We start from the raw sequence: 24,390 nt of genomic DNA on the forward strand, positions 1-24,390 counted from the left end.
AAGGTGACTGAAAGCACTCTTAGGAGGGCAGCTTCCTTTTTTTCATTTAAACACTATTTTCAGCGTACAGTTGTCACACAAAGTAGAAGCTGAAGGACAAAAATTTGGTCCAGATTAATCTGTTATTGCCATTTGAATGCAGAGACTTCTCTTCCTAAATTACTATTCTGAATCCAGCCTAGACTTGTTAGATAATCAATAGCTGTTCTGTGGCTCCTATTAACTTGAGCTGGTTGTCACAAGATGCTCACAAAAACAGATTTCTCACTAACTGGCAGCGATATCAATACAGAGGCTAAAGATGAAATGAGGTATGCTAGCACTGTTTAGAGGTAATGCCTCTACATCTACCATGAGGCAAACTACGAAGCAACAGTAATAGAAAACTTAGTTTTGCAGTGCTCATGCTGAATCTGCTTGCTAATTAGCAGTTCTCTGATTCTGATGCTTCTCCAGCACTAGACCAAACACAGCTTAGAGTATCCTTTCCAATGAATGAGGATTCAGATAGAATCACGAGTCTGAAACATTTAAGAGAGAAAAGAAGTTATTTTCCTTCTTAATTGAGAAGTACAAACTATAAACTTAGCTAAATTATAGAAAGGAAAAAAAAGTGTAAAAGCAAAACAGAGAACACTAATTAATCTACTTGCTAGATGCTGCTCATTTCCTCCAGCATGTGGGCATGAGAACTGGCTGAGAGCACTTACGCAAACTGAGGAACATTTAACTGCTCACTGCAATGCAGTTCTCCCAAGGCACAGAAATGGATATTCACACTTCAAGCGAGTAAAGTATAACCAATTCTCACTCCTTCACCTTGGAGGAACTTGAGCTGTTGCTATGAGTTCGAGGTAGGTAGCTGTTCCCTAGGCTGGGGAGAAGTGCTGCACCCAGGAAAACCTTGGGAAGACAAATGAACCAGGACAGGGCTATGCTCCCAAGAAGTTGAAGAAATGCTTTCCTAATCTAAACTTGAAGGTTTTATTCTCTCCATGAGCCACCTACGCAGAGAAGGTTTACCAGGAAACAAACTGATCTAACTGGCCCTGCTTCGAACAGAGGTTGGACCAGGCAACCTGCGGAGGTCCCTTCAAACCTAAGTTACTCTATGATTATTCTCCAGGCTCCATACTAGAATGATAGCCTATTCCTGGAAAGAAGGCAGTCATGCCTGCTCTGCACCCACAGGGGAATCCATGGCTCTGGGGAAATTCCTACTAGGGAAAAGCAAAAAACAAACATCTACCTGATGCAAGAGAAATAAAGACTATATTTAATATTTGTTATTTTTCCCTTCCCTGCAACTCTTCCAGATTTTAAAAGCTATCAGGTCCAGCTCAGCTTTAATGTAAAAAAACTTCTAATTTATACCCAGCTAGGCCATGACTGAACTTGAATCACTTGCTGAATCAGGTTCTCCAGAGCAGTCACAGATCTCACCTGATGGAGTCAGCCTGGCTGAGACGGCCTCTTGCACTTGTCCCAGAAGGGGCTGAGGGGAGGGAGCCAAGGGAGGAAGGGCCGGTGAGGAGGGAGAAGGGGAGGGAAGGACCAGGGGTCTGGAGAAGCATAGGTCTGGAAGCTTAGCAAATCTCACTCTACTGGAGGGTAAAGTTAGCACAGCCCCCGTGCCGTTTTGACGACAGGACTTGACTAATGCAAAAATAGCTGGCTCCAGGTTTAGCTCCTTCCCCTTCTGCTGAACAGTGCTTTCATACAAAAAGAAATATACCCCACTGTACTCAGTAACATTTTTATCCTCCCTCCCCTGCAGTTCAGTGGTACGTAAGCAGTAATAAATCTGTTTTTAAAATATTGTTGACTGCTTTGGAACTTAAGCAGTAAAGGAAATAAAGTAAGCACATAAGCATGTCTGTCTTACACAGTTAAATGTGGCTTCTAATGCTAGATATAACAAAAGCCTGGTTGACTAAGAAACTAAACAAATCAGTTACACACTTCTAAAAAGCTGGATGTTTTATATCACATGTTTTTTTGTAATCTTTATAAGTGGAAGTTGGGGAGGGGGTGCATGCATGCACAAGACAAACTATAGGACTAATCTTATTTTAGGTTTCTTACCAGAATCAAAGCATTGTGAACTACAGACAAAAGAAAAGTAATGTTTACAAGATAATCTTACCATTCAAACAGATATCAGATAACAGATACAGGGAATGTATCACAAAAACATAATTTTAAAAAGACGTAGTGAACTAAATTCAGATGTAGCACTCAGCATATAATGAAAATGGAAAGAGACGATATGAATTTATAAGAAGATATAAGGAGAGAGTTGAAGTATAGCAGCTCTGTAATGATATCCATGCAGAACAGATGCATTTAGTCTACACTGTACCAACTCAGATGAGTTTGATGATGATGATGCCACTACATGAATAGCTAATAAGAAATGTAACTTGTATTATTTCATGCTGCTATATTTTCAAAAAGGGTGATACTACATTAGAATTAGGCTTCATAAACTTCAGAATCCATTTCTTTTTTCTGTTTGAAAACTCTGAATTTCAAACAGATTTTGATGCCAGTTAGGAGGTAAGTAAAAGTTGCTTTATCATAGCCAGCTCAGGATCTTCTTATTAATTATTATGGATAAAGATGTATAGTATAAAAATACTAACAGTCTGAACTTCTACAGTACTCATCACCCAAATATTTCAAGTACCTTACTAATATTACTAGGTTAATTGCATTCAGCAATGATTTCCATCTTATTAAAGGCACATCTTATTAACGGCAAAGGCACTGCTATTTTGGATCAAATTTTCAACAGCATTGCCAGTCTTAGGCTCTGATGAGTCTTTACATGCTGAAGGGCTCATCATGACATAATCCTTACCTTACTTTTGTCACTTAGTAAAAGAAGCTCGAACTGCTCACATACGTTTTTGTGAATGCTGTAACAACCTCCTATTCTCAAAATTAATTAAGGCAACTATATATTTTCTTTAAAAAAAATTCAGAGAAACAAAGTGAATGCTTGACTTTGCACTTTTCAAGGGAGTTGTTTTGGGCTGCATGATCATTAACATTTGTAGATGAGTGAAAATGTTTTGAGTCAAACTTTAAAAAGTAATTAATTAAAAAAATGTGGAACTAGCCATTAGCGAGCAAGAGAAGCCTGTGAAGATCATAGAGGATATAGTGAGGGATATTAAGAGAGTGCTGTGATTCAGCTGGGAAAGATCAAAGGGAGCCAAATAACAGCCAGGGGACATCAGAGAAGCATGAAAAGATATAGGAAAAGGCTGAGGATGTAGGAATTGGCTGTGTAGTGCTGTAGGACATCAGGGAAGTTGAAGAAGATATATATGTCAAGGTCTCGCGGTGATACAGAAAAGCAGAGAAAGCCTCACAATACCATAAGATGCCAGAATGGCCTCAGGGAGACAAGGAAAACCGCAGAAGGCTGAGAACTGCTGGGGACACAAGAGACAGTTGGCTAACACAAAGGTACGTTACTGAATGCAATCACATCAAGAAAGGCTACAACTGCAGGGTATAACCGCAAGGATGTTTGGAATAATAAAGTCACACAGTGTCCAGATTTAATGGGAAACAACAGATGCTGCTGGAGATCAGGGACTGTTAAAGGAAAATGCAGAAGCAACTAGAAATATGCCAAGGAAAACTGTACTATACTAAGAAATAGAAAAAGTCCTGAGTAACTAATGACAATCATCGCCAGACAGCATGAGGGAGAATCTGAAGAGTTTTCAGTGAGAAGCTCCCAGCCCTAGGAGCCTTTCCCTGAGCTGCTGCTGAGCTTGAAGAAGGTTATAGCATGTTAGGGAACAAAAGAGCAACAGTAAGATGCCAGAAACAGTGAAACAGATTGTGAGTTGAATGATAAATGCGCATACTGCTGGTTGCTCTAAAGGGCCACAATGACAGAAAACATTGGAGACTGCTGTTCTGCTTCCGGACGCTTCCAGGAAGAATGCAAGTTGAATGTAATGCTGTATAGGTTGAACAGTGTCAAGAAACATTGCAGAAGGCCATGAATACCTTCAGGCCTGTTCAGTGGAGGAGGGATCCAGATGAAGGCAGTGAATTACTGGAGTGGTTCACTATGCAGCCACATAGAAACCGAGGCGAGGCTGTGATCTCCCAAGGGCCCAAGATACTAGGAAAAAGCTCAAGAAAGAACGCAGATTGCCAGAGGGACTGGAGAATCCTGCATCTAAACTAGGGACAACAGAAAAGCTGCGAGATCTGTCAGGAAACACAGGGGAAGGTCACAGGCTGAAACAACTCAGATGTCTGGTTTCGCCATCTAACTAACAGAAGAAGGATGTGATCCAAGATAACCCTGCGTGCTTCTCTTCTGGAGTGCAGACCAGAATCCCCTTCAGCACTGTCTTAAAGCAATGAATACTTCCTGCTGAACAACCAATGCCATGTATGGAAAATAGTTATCTATCCTATGTCATTGTATGCATCTAAACTGAGCCTTGGAAACCACATGAGAACAGGAGAGGAAAATAATCTCTTTGGGACTAGGGAAACTCTTTAAGGGCTAAGTTGTGCTTGCTTTTGTGTGCTTGTAGAGAACATAAAGGGAGCCCGTTTGTCCCTCACAGCACATTTACACTGGTCTTTCATCGCAAGTTTATAAAATACTGATAGAGAAGGAGTATATTGAAAATATGTTTTATTCATGCAACATCTAACTCCAGAGCACTGGTCATAAATAGAGTAACATGCCGAATGTATTTACAATTTGCAGTGCCAGCTGGCTCTGGAGCGGTGCCCTTGCTGGAGTCTGGGCAGAATGAGGGCCTCAGCCCCCACCTGGCAGCCCAGTTTTGGTGAGACACTTAACTCTGTTTGAAACCTGCTCTTTGCTGCATGTCTTCCCCAGGGAGCGACGCTCGGCACTAGCACTTCAGCAGCCCATCTCCTCCTTCCCTCCAGCACAGCCCAGCCTCAGGAGAGGCAGTCTGCAGTCTACGGTGCAGAGGGGAAGAAGGCAAAGAGTTATTTTTTGTAAGATCTGCTGCGGAGGGCAGCAAACAGTAAGAAGGTTTCCAACCTCTTTCCTTTGTTTGCCTTAGGTCACGTCTCTCAATTTCTGTATCAGGCTCTAGTTCAGCTTCCATTAGTGCTTCCTCATCAACATCGTTAACAATGGTTTCCTCACTGAGGGTATCACTAGGATTATACTTACTGCCAGAATCCTCTGGCACAAAATCACTGTCTGAGTCAGAGCAGGGAAATAATTAACCCTCATGATATTTCTCTGACGAATGAACAGAATACATAATAAGATTTATGGGGCACTGAGTTGATCCTGCTCCTAAGGAGAAGAGCTTACACACTGAAGTTAGCATCTCCACTAAGGAGTAAGGAGGTTGCTGTGTCAATGCAGGAAAAGCCTTCACTTCCCCTATGAGTGGCCTGTGTTATGTTAATTGTGTTAGCTACCTTACATGTCTATACAGCTAACCACATGTTTACACTCTGGTCCTGGATTAGATCATGGTTTCATTACCCAAGAAAACTATCAGTGACAGTGAATTCTCAGCTACTCTGAAACTAAGGAGGCTGGAGTCGGACAGGAGAAGACTTTCTTACTCTGAATTACTAGCACCTGATTTGCACACAGCCTTCAAATACTCCTGATCATATTCTCAGTCAATAAGACTAGACTTGTGATTCAGTCTACAACTCCAGAAACTAAAGTGGAACGCCTGGAAAATTTGCCCTGCGTATGGAGAATAGTGATGCCCCACAGAAGAGAAATAAACATCAAGATTTATACAAATCAGCATGTTGTCACTGTTTTTAACTCTAAAGAGAGTTTCTCTTCCCTCCAAAAAATAATCAGTTATTTCAGCGGTAGGCATTCCCAAGCAAAGCTAATTAACTTTCCTGGTCCAGAAGGATCCCCTCCCATAAGCTGATAATATGTCTCAGTAGTGTTGAAGAAGGATAGTACAGTCCTAGCTGGCTGGGAGCAATCTCTAGAGAAGTAAATATCATACAGATTTCTATCCACAGAAAACAGCAGTCTGCTAGGAACTGCAAGCCTCAAAATCCTTTGCGCTTCTGCTGGGAATTTAGTTCAAAGCAGCTGCATGTGCATTTTGCACAGCAAATGATATGCTGGCAAATCTTCCTCATAATTCTTGTTTTTAAATCAAGAAGAGTAAACCATATAGAAGGAAAGTTAGCTTTAGGGCACCCAGATTTACCCTAACTGTTTTAAAAGAAAAGTGAAAACAATTATAAGAGAAAAATACAGGATTTGAAATACGTATGATCAGACGCGCTGCCCTGCCTCATCTCTTTGTGCTGCACAAGGGGGACGGAGATTGGCTGTATCCTTATAAATAGGGATTCATCTGGTATAGGGATTCCTCAGAAAACATGCAGGCACCATTTCTCATTCCTGTCGCTCCCATCCAGGAGTGGGCAGGAGGAAGGGAGATGAGAGAGGAGTGCCAGCATCAGGCTGTGAATTTTCTGAAGGCCCCTCATCTTTCTCCATGCCTTAAAAAGAACAGAGCAGTAAATGTTTCCTCACACATTCACATCCCTTGCATGCATTGCTGGTATCTGAGCAAGTTCTAAAAGTCCCCCTTGTGTGAGAGAAGGGGAAACTTTGTCATTTATTTGTAAAGTAGCAAGATTACTTGAACCTTTGACTTATTCCCTCTTCATAATGACAAAAAGAGTTCAGTAAAAAGTTGCAAAGAGAAAAACACCTCAGCAAGAATGTGATTGTTAGGACACATTTCAAATCTTGTTAGTAGTGATCCCTTCAATATAAAGTCACAGACTTGGCATGTAATTTATACAGATATTCTCCCTGCCCACACTCCCACGCACTACCTAGATCTCCTTTCATATTTTTAACATGTTCCAAGTTTTATGAAAGATGCTAAACTTTCAGATTTGAAGTTAAAAGCCAATCAAAGGGCCAGATCAACACTTGCAACCTCTGTGACAAGGATTGCTACAGCAACCCCATACGCTGGAAGTAAGGAAGCACTTCCCAGCACAGATCCCAGCCTTCAGATATGCTGTAGGTGGGCCTGCAAGCATTACAGCTATACAAGCTCTGTAACAGACATCTTTTATAGAAAGTTGCCATACTGCAGACATCAGAGGAACAACGTGTGTGCATGCAGTTGTTTCAGGAATTGAAAACAGAATGCAAATGCTGAGAATCCACTTTAATACTTACCTTTTAAGTGTAAATTTGAACTCTGCCTGCACCAATCCTTGATCAAGAACAAACTATCCAACAGAAGAGCATGAGGAGCCTGCAGTGGCTTTAGTCTACTGTGCGCTCTAGATAACAGCTGGTCTACACCAGGCTTTTCTACTGGTACAACTATGGGAATGGATATATGGTAAAACAGCTGCATTCTTGTGGCTTCAGAAGTTCTCCCTGCCAGCTGAGCTGCCGAGCAGGCCTGTGTGCGCAGCATGGGGCAGTGCACAGGCGTCCTCTTCTGCGTGCAGCTGAGGGGAGGGAAGAAGTTGCTGATTCAGATCCACTCCTCCTGCTCGGCCCATCCTACTTCTTCTTGTGGAAATTACCACCTCTTCAGATTTGCCTGCGGAGTGGCTCATGTGGGCACCCCCTAACCTGCTTTGGTCAACCTGAGCCAGAATTAACTGAAATGGATTAAGCAGGAGGCTTTTGCTAACCCGGTTCATTTGAAGTGGGTTAAGGGGCATTCATGCAAGCATCTCTGCAAACAGATCATGAGAGGGCATTAATTCCTGGAAAAGGCAAGGACAAGTGGCTGGGGCTAGCAACCTCTTTTACTGACACAGCTAAATCAAGAGTCCACTTGAATGAGGCCAGACAGCTGTAGAGATGGGCATAAATTTACTTTACAAACAGCAGAGGAAGTTACTGCTTCCCACCAGCTGCATGTTACTGCTCTCACAACAGAACTGGGGAAATGGGAAGCATGACTATTACTCTTTCTCTTCAGCAAGAAGTCAATGGGATTTGCCCGCTGGGGAAGGTTCAAGCTTTTGCACTGCAGCAGACTAGGAAATGCTCATGTCTTCCTTTGCACAGGTTGAGCTGAGAGGGAAGTAACTTGCATCTGGTGAACTGAGACACCTAGCTGAGGCCTGCAGCATCTCCACCACTATAGCCAGGTTTGGAAGATGTCTTTCATCCTCAAGAGAAGGAAAGACTCAAAGAAAGAGGTTTGAACTAGGATGCATTACCTTGCAACCAGGGTTGGCTTTAAAGTATGAACAGTTACTGTGTTGATGGGCAATAGCTAGCTGAGCCTCTGATTGTGTCTAAGCCCTGAATGATTTAGAAGTCAATTTAGTTAAAGGTACCTAAAGTCCCTTTAGCAACAGATGCAGTTACAGTGGTCTAGAGGACTTTGAGAGGTATCAACATAAGCATCCAATATAACTTGCCTGTTCTGGTTGTTTGTACTCTTTAAGTACGTCAGCCATGGCAGAATGAACATCACAGGTAAACCAGCCTTAAGTCATGCCTATCAAATAAAAAGCTTTTCTATTTAAAGAATAATGTAAGAAATTAATGCACCTCCAGTTTGTGCCAGCTGATGATCTAACCAATCTTTAGCATACTCAGAAATTTCACATAATGGTGATACAAAATCTGTGAGTATTTAATACTGACAGTATCTGTCTGCTTCCGAAGAGCTGCAAATGCTATTTCGTGAGCTGGCTACCAGATGTGTTATTCTTCTCCCTGAAGGCCATCTTGAGCACTGCTATTTCATTTTCAAATCTCAGCAGCCAATGTTGTGACAATATAGAGTCTGCTCTCTAACATATGTCTCTTGCATGACAGCACATTAATTTGGACACATCATTATGCTGAAGGGACTAAACTGACCACTTAATGGGAAAGGATACATCTTTCTAGCTATCAAAAACAAACAGCTTAACAAGAACATTGTCAGAACAGTATCCAAAAATGAAAAGACGATTTCTATTAAGGCCACACTGGCAATATGGCCACACATAGGGATAGCTGGCTTGCTAGTGCAATGGCTATTCACATGTACATATGTAAACTCCTTAAAATACAGTAAGATTAGATTACACCATATTAAATGATAGTAGTTTCTAGTGGTTATAGCAAACCAGGAAACAAGACTGCTTTGGGAAAGTCAGAGAGGTTATGTCTGAAACGCAGGGCAAATGTGCATCATGGTGTGCCCAAGGCTCCTGGCTCCCTAGCTGCCCAGATCATGGACCTGTCTGGAGCGTGTTTCCTTTCATGGGAACAAGGGCCTTGGGGAAAAGCAGGAGAGTAACACTCACCCAGGTCTCATTGAGACATGAAGTTGTCACTCAGCTGGGACAGGCACCTGGGTTCGTGAACTGGACACGGTCCCAGAATCTTGCTGTCCACATGTAGCCTTAATCTTCATGAACTATATTTCAGCACCTTTAGTTTAGTTATACTGATATTTAATTACCTTGTTAGGACACTATGAGTCTGAATAACTTAATAAGATGATTAGACCCTCATGTGCAAGAAAAATGGAAAATTAGGATTGATGTAATCAATTATACATGGTTCAGCCTGGCTAAACCATTAGCCAAGCTGTTTAAAGCATAAAGCCCTTAGAAAAGAACAGTATGTTTTGTGCTCCTTCAGGAACTATAGAGCGAAAAAAACTGTGGCTGTTTGGCATGTTATAACCCATCCAGGAGCATGAACTGCTTCTGACTGCAGACTCGGTTCTCCGGGGTACTTTGATTCAGAACCTAGTGAGATGTCAAAGACATCTCAGCTTATTGTACTCAGGATCTGCCTGCATCCTTATGCACATAAATACCCTTTCAAAAAATAACCCCGTGTAATTAAAGTTTGCATCAGCACAAATCCCAAGCTGTTTTAGACCATGCACACACAAGAATGGAATGCATAATCACCATGACCATGCTTTCCCCTTAATTTCACTGAGGGTTGGGTTGAAGCTATTTTGAAAGAAGTAACTATATCTCCTTCTTTAAGCATTAAGCATTTCTGGCAGTAATAACTGCCTTGAAACTAACCCCTCATTAGCACCCTTTTAGACCTGTATAACTGCACTGACTTTATGTTGCTCCTGGTCCAAGAACAGGATTATCATCTCAGCACAAAATTCTGCTCTTAATTAAACTGTTATAAATAATTAAAAAAATCCTCTGAAATAAATGCAATGATTCTGGATTTACAGCAGTGTAAACTGAGATCAGCGTTTGGCCTATTGTCTCCCATCACATCCATAATTTAGCATGATAATGCACCGTGTTTTTACACAAAGCTACTTTTAGCTGGAAACACCAGCCTGCTTTACCCAGCAGCAGTATGTCATGGAGACAGATAACTATTTTAATTAATTTAATATTCTTATCTGAATTCCTTATCCATGAAAGAAAAACACATTTGCACACAGGAATAAGGCACCTGCCTTAGACTGAACAAAAACCAGGAAACCAAGCATCTAATCCTGAGTAATACTGAGCAGATGCAACTTCCATGAACTTTGTAGGAGTTGCAAGAACCCAAGATCTCAGTGGATGATATTTTAAGACATAATGCAAGGTCTTTTTCTACTGTTTTCTTTCAGTTTGTCATTTATGCAAAGGAAAACACTAGACAAAAAAAATAAAGAAATTACCATGTGGAATCCAGATGCCTGAACATAACTATACAGAGCAGAACTTGCAGTGGCAATGCATGTAGAAACTTGATCAAAGAGAGATCATTAATCATGCACATACAGGTTAGATGAGGGGGAAAGGCCTGAGGAAAAAACACATGAAAAATCTTCTTCATCACACAAGTACTTATATTATTGCTTCACAGCTTTTTATGGCCTTAAACCCAAGCTAGAAAAGGCATTATAAGGTGGTCTAGGGAATATAGCAAGGAGAGAAAAGGGTAAATGAGGCTCTATAGCATTCCAAATTTCACATATTAGTGATAAAAGAGCCATTAGACCTCTGGAATGATTTCTTGCTTGGAAGAAAGCAAGAACTCAAGAAAAGCAAGATAAATATATATGTTTCAGCAGAATTCTAACTAAGTACTAAATTATTATTGGCTGAATACCAAATACTCCACACAGTGATAAACAACTGTTCATTTTATTTCACTAAACAAAAAGCCCATTGAGAGATTTCTACTATTGCTGCATTCACTGGAACTTACTTGAAAAATAGTTTTGGACACACATAAAATATGACTTACAGATGAATAACTGCGATGGTCTAAGTCACTTTTCATACTTTTCTAAGTTCACATGTCAAGAAAATGTTCTGTTCTCCCAGCAAGATGAAAACAGCATAGTGAAGTATCACATTAACTATAGGTATCGGACATTCACTGAGGTTCAGAAATAGCCTCTCTTTAACTGCCCAGCTTTCAGCAACGGGACTTGCTTTCAGGGAAGCTAGCGGTGTGGGTTCACATACATCCCCCTCTTTCCCCCCATCTTGGTGGCAAGCCAGCAAAAACAGTAGGAATTCCCATATCCTGTCTTGCCACCAAAACAGGTACTTTTCCAACAGCTATATCAGCACAACAGTATGTAAGGCCACACAATAAACTGGATAAATGAACTGATTTTGGTTAAAAAATGTGCTACTAAAAACGGTGCTGCTTTTAAACCAAATCAGTTCATTGGTTTGATCCCCAGCGCAGACCTACAAACAGCTGTGGCAGAGCAACTGAGGGGCCATAGGTGGTGGTGGTAGGGAATAGGAAATCCTTAAGATCTGCAGCCAAGAACAGGCAATGTGGAATTGCGTATCAGACTGTATAACTGTCACAGTGACACATTACGTTTTTTTCAGAGGCAAGGCCAATTAAGAAATCCCTCACTCTCTCTCTGTTCCTTGCACTGGCCATTATGCACCTCCGAAGTTGTGCATATGTAATGGTTTTAGAGGCTGCATCCTTAACTGGATCACAGAAATCACTAGGTTAAGGAAAAAGAAACAGCAAAAAAGTGTTTGCTTTTTAATCTTGCTTTGTTGCACTAGCTTAACTGAAGAGGTTGTGAACTATAGGACTAATGACTGGCCACAGACAAGCTCTTAAGCCAGCTCTTGTCCCAAGGAACACATGAAGGATCCTGAACATTTGAGTCCAAATGAAAATCCGCTGAAAATCAACCCTAAGGTGCTTCTGACTGGATAGCCCAAAACTGAGACTCTTCCTTAAAACAAAAAACAAACAAACAAACAAACAAACAAAAATGTGTCCTACTTGAAAACCTGGATCCAGATTTGGTGAGCAATGGTTCTGTGAAATGTTATGCATATTACAAGGCTTGCACACCTCACACCTTTCATTTTAAAGTATTGACATTGCTTCCATGGCTGTAAAATGCTACCAAAAGAAATTCCTACTCTGCAGTTATAAAAACCTCAAAATGTAAGAGTAGAGAAGCCCTCCCTCCAGGTTAGGTTTCACATTTGGGATAACTGCGTTAGGCTCTGTCAATACACCTAACACCTTTGATTAGAGCTGCTGAGTATCAGCCTCTCTGAAAGACAAATCTTATGTTTCTGAAATTGAGTTTTTAGAAACAGAGGCGTCTAAACTCTGTGACCTGTTTTGGAAAGAAAAAAACGTCTTAAGTCTTTCCACTATTCATAGCCTTCACTCACTGCTGCAAAGCCCTTTAACAGAATTGTCTGGACCACATAACACCCACAAGTTGCAATTTGTTAAAGTTTGGCAGCCTAATCACTGCAGACTTTTTCAAAACTGATCCCCACAGTAACAATTATTTTCTGCTTTACTGACTCAGGGAAATTCATTCTAATTTTGCTCCTCTACCTCCCATCCACCCTTTCATTTTTATGCCACGTCTCTTCATTCTCCCCTGCATCTGTTGTGCCTTTTGTGGTCAACAAAACTACAGCTAGTATTTCCTCGTGTTGCTAGCAGAGACTGGAATCACTCTGCATAATTTGTCCCCTTGCATGCAGATCTGCCCCTAACTTTTCAATTTATTTGTTTGGCCAGACTACTGAGGTTTGCTCAGTTTAGTAAAAGTAACCTGAAACTGTGAGTCAGATCAGGGGCATCTGGCTTTTAAGTACATCCCCCTAAAATAGGTAACATAGAACTGCAATTTTTACGTGTTTCATGTAATCACAGCACTTTGATAAGCTTCGTAACATAGTCAGAACTTAGCAGCCTGACTAGCTACAATCTCTGTGCAATTATGGAACAAAAATCACAGATCACTCACAGAAATATTTAAAAAATAAAAAATCCTAGATTTGTTTTCCTTCCTCATTTCTCTTTTGAAGTCAATTTTTATCAGTTTTATGCAAATGCTTTACACACACACACATATGCATGAAAAGCAGGATTCCCCAAGATCTTTATAATTGTATAACTTTTGGTTTCTTGCTGAAACCAGCCACTTCAATCTCACTTTCGAGCCTGGGCCTCAGCCCGCCTCGCAAGTCCAGCCTTCAAAAGAACCGCGGCTGACGCGCTTCGCAGCAACCGGAGATGGCAGCGAGCTGCTTTCAAACGTGTTTTGGGTTTTTTTTCCTTCTACACAGAGCCAAGTCCCAGCGTAACCACCGACCTTGCACCCTGGGAAAAGGCGAGCTGGATCCAGGACTAAGGACAGACCGTTTCGGCTTGGCCTCACCTCCGCGGCCCAGCTCACCCGCTAGCCCGGGACGAGGGCACCGCTCCGCGTCCGTTGGCCGGACGTCTGGCGCCGTTGGCCCTCGCGCCCGGCCGTTGACGCCTGGCGCGGCGGCCCGGCGCCCGCGGCGGGACTCGAACCCGGGAACCCCGCGGCGGCCCAAGGGGCCCTTGTGCGCTGGCGGGGCGGGGGGAGGGGAGGGGACCCCGCCCCGCCGGGAGGGGTCGCTGTCACAAACGCGCCACGGTCCGGGCTCCCCTCTCGGCGGCCGCCGCGCGCCCTGCCGTCGTCGCGCGCCCTTCCCCCGGCGGGGCCAGCATCTCTGAGTCACCTGCTCTGCCATTGGGCGGCCGATCCCCGCCGGCCAATGGGAGGCGCCCGCTTAGCGTGACGCAGCGCCCGCCTTCGGCGCCATCTTGCCGCTGGTCGCGCGGAGCGGAGCGGAGTGCCGGTCGCGCCATGCCGCACTACCAGACCTGGGAGGAGTTCACGCGCGCCGCCGAGAAGCTCTACCTCGCCGACCCCATGAAGGTGGGGCGGGGGCAGCGCCGGGGCCGGCGGCGGGGCGGGCCTCGGCCTTAACCCCCCCCGCCGCTAGGCCCGTTGACGGGTGTTGTGGCTCCCGGGTGACGCGCTGGGTAGCGGCCGGGGTGGTCGGGTGGCTCCGGCGCTTTCGCTTCGCCGGCCGGTGAGGGAGGCGTGCCCATGAGCCCGCTCCTTCCCGGGCCGCGAGGCCTGCTGCAGCACCGGGGCTTTGGTGATCCTCAGTGATGGGGGTCTGTTTCCTAGGCAGGCTGTGACCCTAGGCGCTGCTTTAAAATGGCTTTTTTGCCGTAACTGTCAAGAGGGGAGATGGGCTCCTGGTAAATGAGACTCTAGCTCTGTGAAAGCTCGCTGTGCTCACTAGAGATGTGTTATGTTAAACGGTTGGAAGAGCTTTTTTTAGGTTTGGTCTAATGGCCTTCAAGGGAGAAAAGAAGCAGTGACAAAGAAGAAGAGGGGGGAAGACTCCAAAAAGCCTGAAGTCAGTTGCAGATATAACACCTTACCCTTTTTTTCCGAAGAAACACAACAAAGTTCTCATTTAACACTACTGACAATGATTTTAGGAGACAGTGTTTCAAGTTGTGTTACCAGTGGCCTGTATGAACTTTGAGAACCTAATTTCAAATAAGTTGTGCACTTGCCTGTTTGCAGCTTGCCAGTGTATTGGGAATTGCGACTAAAAGACTTCAGCTGAATGAAGGATTATGTTGAGGATTGGTGTAAGTTTATTGTATAGCTTTATAAAAGTATGAGACCATTTCACTTTTGAATTTGTGTTTCTAAAGATTAAAAGAAAACATATACTAGTTCTTACCGTGTAGTCAACAGCATGATACTAATGCAAACTGAAGTTATTTGTTTTCTAAAGAATAATTTCTTTAGGTGTTGTTTTTGGTATGTGACTGCTGCTTTCTAGTAACTCTTTGAGGAATGTAGCTCATGCAAAGAGTTAAAGCAACTTAGATCTTCAGAATCAGCACTACAAATACTTCAGCCAAAAAGCAGTTCAAAAACTGATGTGGAAGTCATCAGTATGCCTGGGAACTTATTCTGTGTTTGTTTGTTTTTTTAATAGCTTTCTTCACAAAAAATAAGGGACTTAAAGAAAACTTCCAAAATAGTATTTAACCTCTGGTTTTGACAAGTGTAAATGACAGTTTTATGTGAAACTGCCACTTGTCTACTGATCATAAAATAAACTGTTCTGTTTTTCCTTCTTGTGCTCTGTACTATCCAATTAAAGTGAAAGAGCCTGAGAGGGAGGAATGTCACCGCAGGCAGGAGTTTCTTTTCCCATTGCTTTTCTTGGTGGACCTCAAAAAGGGGGCTCTTCTCCCTCTCCATGGCAATAAAATTGTGTATGTATGGAAGAATTAATGTAAGCCCCAGAGTCACAGTATGAACACCCTCCTTTTGACTTGCGGGAGAGTAGCCCGAGAAGCTTATGTATGTAATCATGCTTGTCAAGAAATTGAAGGAAGAATAAGTCATGGCAGATGGGTCTATGTTCTTCTGGGATTGGCAAGGCTAGATAGTGGTCTTGCTTTTTGTGAGAGCAAGTTATCTCAGTCTGTGTTGTGTGAAATCTCTGTTTTGCTTCTGGGCCTGCTTAACTGAGAGGTATATTGTTACATAGCTGTTCCTCAGAGAGGAAGACAGTTTATTAAACAACARGGATTGTCTTGGTTCAGTGTTCTCAAAAGCACATACTGCTTTGTTTCTAGATATTCTAGTTGAGACTAGAAATAATAGATATGAAATCTCTGGGGCTGGTTCTGCACTCAGTAGCAAGCATTTCATGATCAGTCTGTTGCCTTGGATGTTGTTGTTTTTTACTGTGGTGATTTTGAGAACTTTGATTTGAGAGTCTGGAAGGACTGCAGGTAGATTAAATCTCGGAGCAGGTATCAACAATAGCAGCTCTTTCAGAGAGGAGCTGAGTGCTTGCTTCTACACCCCACTTTAGCCTCATTGAGTCTTGAAAGCAATTTAATTTGAAAGAACTCTCTTCAGTCATCTGTTTTTATTTACTATGAAAGTATTATTTTTGTATCTTCCTTTTCTACTTGCAAAAACATCAGAAGAACTATTGAAATTTGTCTATAGGCTTTAGCGAAACTATCAGATCCTTCGGAGGAATTAACTGCAGTGTGACATTTTTACATAATAGTTTAGATGCCATAGAAAAGAAACAGCGAAGTCTCAAATCTCCACATAGTACCAGGTTTTCAAACATTTCTCATCTATAAACACAGGTTTCCGTTTAGCTTTTCTGATGTGTGTAATATGGGGGGGACAGGCAGGGTGCTTTGCATTGACGTGACTCTTGTAGGTTGTCTTGCCTGTCATTTAGGTTCCTGCAACTGTTCATTTGGTAATTGCTGCATTATAGTGGTTTTGAGTTTACCATGTCAAGCTTACCAGTGTCACTGTAATACGGTTTTAATATGTTAGACAGGGAAATGCAAAGGTTCAGTTTCTGAACCATCCTGGCTGTAGGGGTAGTGGACAGCACAGTTGAGAACCACCACAGAGGTCCTAAATTGGTTTTTGCTAGTAATGTCCCTTACAGTTCACTAGTATTGATTCCTGAGCTAGTCTTAACTGTCTTCCTGACATAATCAGGAGAACTTTGCACAGGTTCTATAGTTTTGGATACTATGCCTCATAGAGCCGTGCTAAGGACAATTAAATATTTAAACTGACCTAGATTTCTTTTTTTTTTTTTTTTTTAACTGCTTGACCATGCCATCTTGCCTTTCATAACTTTTTCAGTACTTTTGAGTCTGGACTTCCAGTTTGCTTGGATAAATCTCAATTTGGGGTACAACTTAATGGTCAGTTGTTTATACCCACATTAGAGAAAACCTCTGGGTTTCTAATCCAGAACTTAGCCAGTTCCTCACTAGTGTCTGTGAACATGATGTGAACAGGCCAGGACATGATGATTGTTAGTTTCTGATCAATCTTTTTCATGAGTCATGGTTGTCAGACCCTTGAGCTTCAGAATCTGTCAAGACTAGTTCAGTCCTTGATTCACTGTTCAGTACCTAGAGAGAGACTTGGTCTGTCTAAAATACTTTCATCAGATCTACAACTAGCATCTGGCATAAGAAGAGCATATGGTTAACTCTGAAAACTGAACTGGATGTTTAGATTTCTCTTCAAATGTGTGCTGCTTAGCACTCTTAAATCTGTCTGCTGTCTTACAGTCTTTGCCTCAGCTAGGAAAAGTCTGAGCATGTAACAAAATTGCTCTGCTTCCTGCTGGTTAGAATTACTGATACTAAATCTCTTTTTCTCATTTTAGACAATTCTGTGTCTTTTTATACCACATATGAATAAAATGAAAGGATGATGAATGGATGCTTCTTTTGATCAAGGAAATGATATAAACTGTGAAGCAGTACATAATTCTAATAAAGGGCATTCTGAATTTAGGCAGTCTTCCTTCAGATAGGTTTTGAGAATTGTTAGCTGTAGATGTTAATTCTTAATGTTTGTTATTTCAGGTGCGGGTTGTTCTCAAATATCGACACTGTGATGGGAACCTCTGTATCAAAGTAACGGATGATGTAGCTGTAAGTAAGGAACATGCTCTCAGTGCTCAATGTACCTCTCAAGGACTTGCATTTTGCTGTCAGTCAATTTACGAGCTCTTAGCCATTGTCTGGAGAGTGCCCAACAGTTTTATAAAAACTTACTGTGCTCAGCCTTCCTTAGTTGCTATGTCTGTGCCTGATGTTGACCTACTGTTCACCTCTGCATAGTCCAAGAAACATTTTCATACATTAATGGTCTTCTCGTAAGTCTTAATGTAGTTATTTTAGGCCAAACTGTTGCTGATAACCATTATTTTACTCCTGTTAAAAAAAAAAAAAAAAAAAAAAACACAAACAAAAAAACTAGGAGTAAAATTGCAAGGTTCCATGCTTAATAACTACGCAGCTAGGAATACCCTACTGAGTATGTGGGGAGAGAAGAATGTGTACAGTTAAAATAAAAAGGGATTTTAATATAGCTATTCCAGCAAATTCTGTAGCGTAGACACAACATACTTTTCTGTATTCCACTGATATGCTTCATAATGGTTCAGTTGAACTATGCAATCTTGTGCTGGTAAAAACTCTTATACTGATAGGACAGCTTGCATGAGTGTTGTCCTTTTTCACTTGCTCAAAGAAGTGACAACTTTCAAGCGTAGATTAAGCTCTTCCTTCATGGTTATGAGACAGTATGTCTCATAATCAGTGATATTGGAGTGTTAAACAGAATTACAAGGTTTAGTTTAGAGATCTAATCTCCTGAAATAATGATCTTATGGTGTCAATTACACATTTAGTAAAACCTGTGGGATATAGATATAAAGTGGAATTCTGCAGTGTCCTTCCTAGGGTTACTGTCCAAGGAGATGGAGCAGCTGCTTTTAATGATTGCCCTTGTTCTAAACAATCTGAAAGGGTACTCTAGAAACTTTTGAGGGGTTATGATGTGAGGTGGATGGCAGCATGTAGAAATGGGATTGCATACATGTGCCAATGTGCCCTCTAGCTACAGGGATTCCTAGTGCTAGCAATGCTACAGGCAAAGCTGTTGATTTTTCTGCAGTCCAGAGTAAACAACAGTGGTGTGTCCTACTCTAATCTTCACTGAATTGGAAAAATAGGATTTCTTCTTTCCAGGAAAGGTAGTCTGGCATTTATATCCCAAATATCTGAGAGACATGTAAAACTGCAATAATGACACTTCTTCCCAGGATAATAGGGCTTAGAGGGTGTGAGAGGTCAAATGTGGGGCACTGATAGCAGGAGGATGTAAAGGGCAATTTAGTTGCCTTCTATAGTGGAAGGTCAGGTAAGGTGGATTCATGAACTTAGACTTTTCAGTTGCATGCCTTCTTACTTGCTTCCACTCATAGAAAGCAGTTGCACTGATTTGGAAAGAAAAAGGGGGAGAGAGAGGAGAAAGGTTTCCTTACAACTAGCTCTATAGAACTAATATAACTGGAGGAAAAACTGAACTTTTCTATTCTGCTGATTGTCTCGGAATTCAAATTGGAATTTAATGCGGGCAAAAGTGCTGTATTAACAGCACTGGAGAATGGAGTGTTCTGGTTTTGTTCATTGCTAAATCAACCTGGACACTCGTATTCATATTGTACAGGTATAAGAAATTACTTAGTCTGGGAAGAAACTAGGTAGACTTTCTGTGATCAGTCACAGTCATATTACTCTTGTTCCTTTTGCATTTATTGGCTTGTCATGTGAAGGAATCCCTTTTAATCTTAATCAGGTGTTACTTCCCATGTTTAAGATTGTCTTAGAAACTGATTTTGCTAAGAAGGGGGGAAATCTGCTTCAGTGGGAAACACTGAATATATTTTATGTCACCAGCATTGTTACATTAAGAACTAGTAAAGACAAAATTACTTTACTTTCCAAATACAGGGAATAGGAAAGTAATTTCAGGTTCAAAATCTGCTTCTATTTTTAGACACTGCTAACAAGGGTGTCTTTAAAGAGAGCTTTATCACCCAAGGTTTACCACCTTTTTTGAGAGAAGATGTTATGATAAACCATAAGCTTCACTGTTTTCAAAATGGAAAGAAGGATTCTTTGAGAGAAACTTAAAGGTAAATACAGACCTACATAAATTTTAAAAATGACCCCACTGTTTGGGCAATAGTCACGAAGTTGAGTGTAGTTTTGTATTGGTGTTGTATTGGTGCTGCCTCATGATAACAGCACACTACAAATGGAAGCTGAGTACTTAACTTTTTTGTGCCAAGTACAAATTTGTTGTAACTATAAACAGGATAAAAATAGCTCAAGTGAAATCTGATATTTAGTAACTTTCTCTTACAGTGTTTGCTGTATAGAACAGACCAGGCTCAAGATGTAAAGAAGATCGAGAAATTCCACAGTCAGCTAATGCGACTCATGGTGGCTAAGGAATCCCGCAGTGCTGCCATGGAAACAGACTGAATTGCTGAAAATAAAATGAGTGCTCCGGTCATATTTCACTGGAAGAAAATATCACTTGGATTTGAGCAAATACTGGGACAGGAGATGCTTTTATGTACCAAAGTGGACTGATGAAAAGCCTGAAGCTTTTTTTCCCCCTGACTCCACTTTGGAAAACTAGGAAAATAAATGCTTTCAATTGAAAGCTTATATTTATTTTTGGAAATTGAACAATAAACTATTCTTACACATTAAATATGCTAAGAAGACATGTAAATCTTTCTAAATCTACAGTACTTTATTCTTTATTTGATAGGCAGCAAGCATATTTCTGAAAGTTATGATACGGTTTCATATAGATTACATTGTGTTCATATCTTATGCCGGTGTATTCTCACAGTGAGAAGGTTTATTAACCTGAATAATACTGTAGCATGATGACTGGTTCTAATAAACATATACATAAATGATATACGTCAATGGGTTTTAGAAGAGCAGATGTCTTCTGAACTAAAATGTTAAAATTGCCAATATATATTAGCACTGTCACTAGCAAGATTTTAGCTTTTAGTATTGATCTTGATCATAAGCTTTGCAACATGATCTGTGATGCAGTCTGTAGAACTGTTATATTGGCTAAATAATTAAACTTCTGTATTTGAACCAGTAAGTAAAATCTTGCTTGAATGTTGCTAGATATCATATGGAAAGCTGGGAGTTTTTCTGCTTAATCAAATATTGATATTTAAAAAAAAATGTTTTGTTTTGTTTTTTCTAGTAGTGAACTACTTTATACTAGCAGCGGGGACCTTTCCCATCCTAGCCTCAGGCGGAGTTGAAGTATATCAGCAAGGCAAATTCTAGAAGCTGTCGCCTATTATGTTAATGGAAAAAGACAACCAAATGCTATCCAGACTCTCTATTTTAGTAGCTTGCTAACCGTGCATTTTCAAGTGTTGTGTGGCGGATGGATGTCAGCCAACTAAATAAATGAATGAAAACCAGCTTAATAAATACTTAAATACCACTGTCAAAAATAGACCAGTGTTCATGTGGCTTAGATTTGTTTCTCATTGTTACCTCTGGTAGGGTGATGGTAGCTTTGTCTTTTGCAAAAGCTTTTTGCTTGAAAAGCCGGTACTGAAATTGATACTTGCTTTGACTAGATCTTGCATACCTAAAAACAGATGGGTTTTATATGTAATTATGCTGCTGGTATAACCAAGCTTTTCCTGGACTAATATTTTGGCTTAAACCAAACCATGAAAGTAAAGGGAGAGCCATACAACGACTTGTCTGTACTGGCATTTAAATATAACAAAACAATCTATTTAAATAGCCACCTGCTGTCACTTACATAAAAATAATTGTTCTACTCAGAAGCAATGGAATTCTCACATTTGCCAAGGACTCGAAACAAAATCCAGACTTGAATATTGCATTAGATTACCCTTTCAGCTGAACATATAATGTTGCGTATTGTTGGAAAATACGTCAGTGCTAGATTGTCTTTGGCTACTCAATTTGTAGTCTGCAGGAGTGACTGATAGATATGTAACGCTTTTCTTACTGAATTGATTTTTATTTTTGAAATACAATAACTGAAATCCACAAAGAAGGTTAAATTTTGTTCATAGTTCATCTTTATTAAGATACCATGATGCTGAGAACTTTCTTTGATGCTTCAAATTGTTGTTAATATTTGTAAGATAGCGTGTTAACTATTTAAACAATTTTTATCTAAAGCACTATTCTACAGTAAATGATTGTTAAACAGAAGTCATACATGGGTTGTAGTGAACAAGTAGAGCTTTAAGCTGTTTGGTTAGCAGGCATAAAGGCTGCAGCTATTTCAGTGTAATTTTGGACATCTCAACTTGATTTGGCGTGTAGATGTCTTCTGTGAGCTGAGGTACAGAACAGCATGACTGGTATTTGGTCATGCAGGGGAGAATAAAAATAGAGACAGAACTGTAGATGGACTTGGTGCACCAAGTGGCCAAAAGGCCTAAGCTAGATACTTGAGCAGGTTTAGAGGCAGGCACTCTTGAACAATGTGGGGGGGAAATAACAGTACTATATTGCTATATTAGAGTAGTAGTTGTCAAGGAAAAGGTGGGGGGATGGATTTTCAGTTTGCTGGATTCAGGAACTATTTCTGTAAAACTGTAAGGAAATATTAATGCTACCTTCTTGGGAGTATATGTTATTAAGCTTGACCTCCGCATGCTTGCAGAAAAATGAGGGCAATACTGTGCAGTCATAATGCACAAGAATATTGATAAAGTATTGCTAATACTGATAAAATAAAAGCTTTTGGATATTGTAGACCTCTTCAGAAGAGAAGACAAGCTTCTTGACTTCATCCTGGAGTCTTCAGCCACTTTGATACTGTGCGTGTGGGGCAGCAGAAACCTTATAAACTCATACAGCTCTGCTTTTTCTAGCGTATGCCTTTGCTGAGAATATGCACAGGTGTATATGTATATTGGTCACTGTTTCCTAATAAACTTTTAGTTAATGAGTTGGTCCATCATATTGCCAGCTACCTGAAGCTTTCCACAGGTACCTGATGATAAATTGAGTTAATTGGCTGCTGACCCACCAGAGGAGTGTCTGACTACATTGGGTATCTGCATGCGAAGCACTGAATTTTGCAGCGCAGCAGGTTAGCACGTGCTTGTGATTGCCAGTGAGCAGTTTGTGCCAATTACAGGCTGCAGACAGGCAGCTTGTGGGGGCTGTAGATAGGTAACTGTCTTTGCAGGAGAAACAGGAATGGGGGGGGGAGAGATTTTCCCTTGCTATCACTTATTTTGTTGCTACATGTTAGTTAGCATCTTCAATAATCTAGTTTTGCTCCGTGGGGTTAGTTTAACAAAGAATACGGGTCTTGTCACTGCACAAAGAAATGGGATTAGTTTACCTTTGGAATTCGTTCTTTCCGCTCTTTCTGATGTTTGCACTTCCTGGATTCTCTGAGCATTTTGATTTCACTTCTTCCTTTGTACATAGCTCTTCAGTAGACAGTGTCTGATTTCTTATGTGAAACTACATTGTTTCTGTTTTCAGAGTTTTAAACCTGAGCTTCTGTATATGTAGCCCATTCTGTAAGCATATTCTGGATTGCAGAAAGATCCTTAAGCTAGCTGTAGAAACGAGAACTTTGGTCACAAGTTTTGGGTTTAGAAACGAAAGCCCCTTTCATAAGCACCTCTACAAATGTCCTAAGCTAACACTTTCAAGAGCGTCAGATTTATTATGGAAGATTGGATGCTTTGATGCCCAAGTCTGTCAAAATGGGAAATGGAACTGAAGCCAAGTAAGTGCTTTTAAAAGCATTTTAACTCATTAAGATAATTATATTTCATCTTAGTTCCTTCCTGTAGTGTTAAAAAAAAAAAGTGAATTATATTCAACATTTTGCTGTAATAAAGGCAAAGGAGCCCTGTTTTTTGCCAGTAAGGCTTAACTAATTATTACCCTAGGTTGATCTTAAAGGATTAAGTCATCCAGAAAGTGCTAGCCCTCTTGCTATAGGCAGAGCAAATCCTCTCGCTTCATTCAGGTTCAGGACAGTAGCACACTGTTGTCCTTCAGTGCACCTGTGCTTCTTTCACTTCCTCCGGGTCCTGGTTTAGGGGAGATAAACTTGTAGTACAGGAATGATACTGTAACCACCTTTTAAATGAAGATTGAGATCTACAGCTGAAAAATCAATATATAGAAAATAGGTGACATTTGGTTATGTATTTAATAACTTACCTGATTCTCATAGGCAGTCCAGCTTCTGAACAAGCCAATTTCCTTCGAGGGTCTGTCACCATTAGTGTGTGACCTTAGGGTGTGAGTGCTTCGTTGAAAACATTCAATATTATTCTTCTGTAAAATGCTCTGTGCTGAGACAACTTTTAAATCCAATTGACTGAAACAAAGCTGCCTTGGCCAAGCATAAATAAGGAGTCTTACTGTGAAGATCCCCTAAGAATGGTGTCCATTAACCTTTTTTAAAAGAAAACTAGCCTGTGAATAACTACACTTCTAGTTTTTGCCTAAACTAACAGTGATTTGTCTTTCAAGACGTGGGGGTGTCTGTTTTCAAAAGTGATACCACTTTAAAGGCATATGCCACATGACTTGGATTAATACAGCTTGTTTGTTTATAAAGATTTTTATCTTCTGCAAAGGCCTTGCATGTTCAAGAAGTGGTATTTAAACAAGGCAAG

General features: G+C 40.9%; 2 protein-coding genes across 2 annotated transcripts in view; both read left to right on the forward strand.

Moving 5' to 3' along the window:
• Positions 1-14,049: 14,049 nt before the first annotated feature.
• SRP9 (signal recognition particle 9) lies at positions 14,050-21,203 on the forward strand. Its single transcript, XM_026060402.1, has 3 exons — positions 14,050-14,186; positions 17,714-17,782; positions 20,066-21,203. The coding sequence occupies exons 1-3, from the start codon at positions 14,115-14,117 to the stop codon at positions 20,183-20,185; spliced, it is 261 nt and encodes an 86-aa protein (XP_025916187.1). The 5' UTR covers positions 14,050-14,114; the 3' UTR covers positions 20,186-21,203.
• Positions 14,112-24,390, forward strand: part of EPHX1 (epoxide hydrolase 1) — a 46,126-nt gene continuing 35,847 nt past the window's right edge. Inside the window, exon 1 of the mRNA XM_026060399.1 lies at positions 14,112-14,186. The gene's annotated coding sequence lies outside the window, so the exon portion shown is untranslated. The remainder of the gene's footprint in view (positions 14,187-24,390) is intronic.

The sequence above is a fragment of the Apteryx rowi genome, unplaced genomic scaffold (assembly GCF_003343035.1).
Source record: "Apteryx rowi isolate R43461 unplaced genomic scaffold, aptRow1 scaffold_169, whole genome shotgun sequence".
In the NCBI taxonomy this organism is placed as follows: Eukaryota; Metazoa; Chordata; class Aves; order Apterygiformes; family Apterygidae; genus Apteryx; species Apteryx rowi.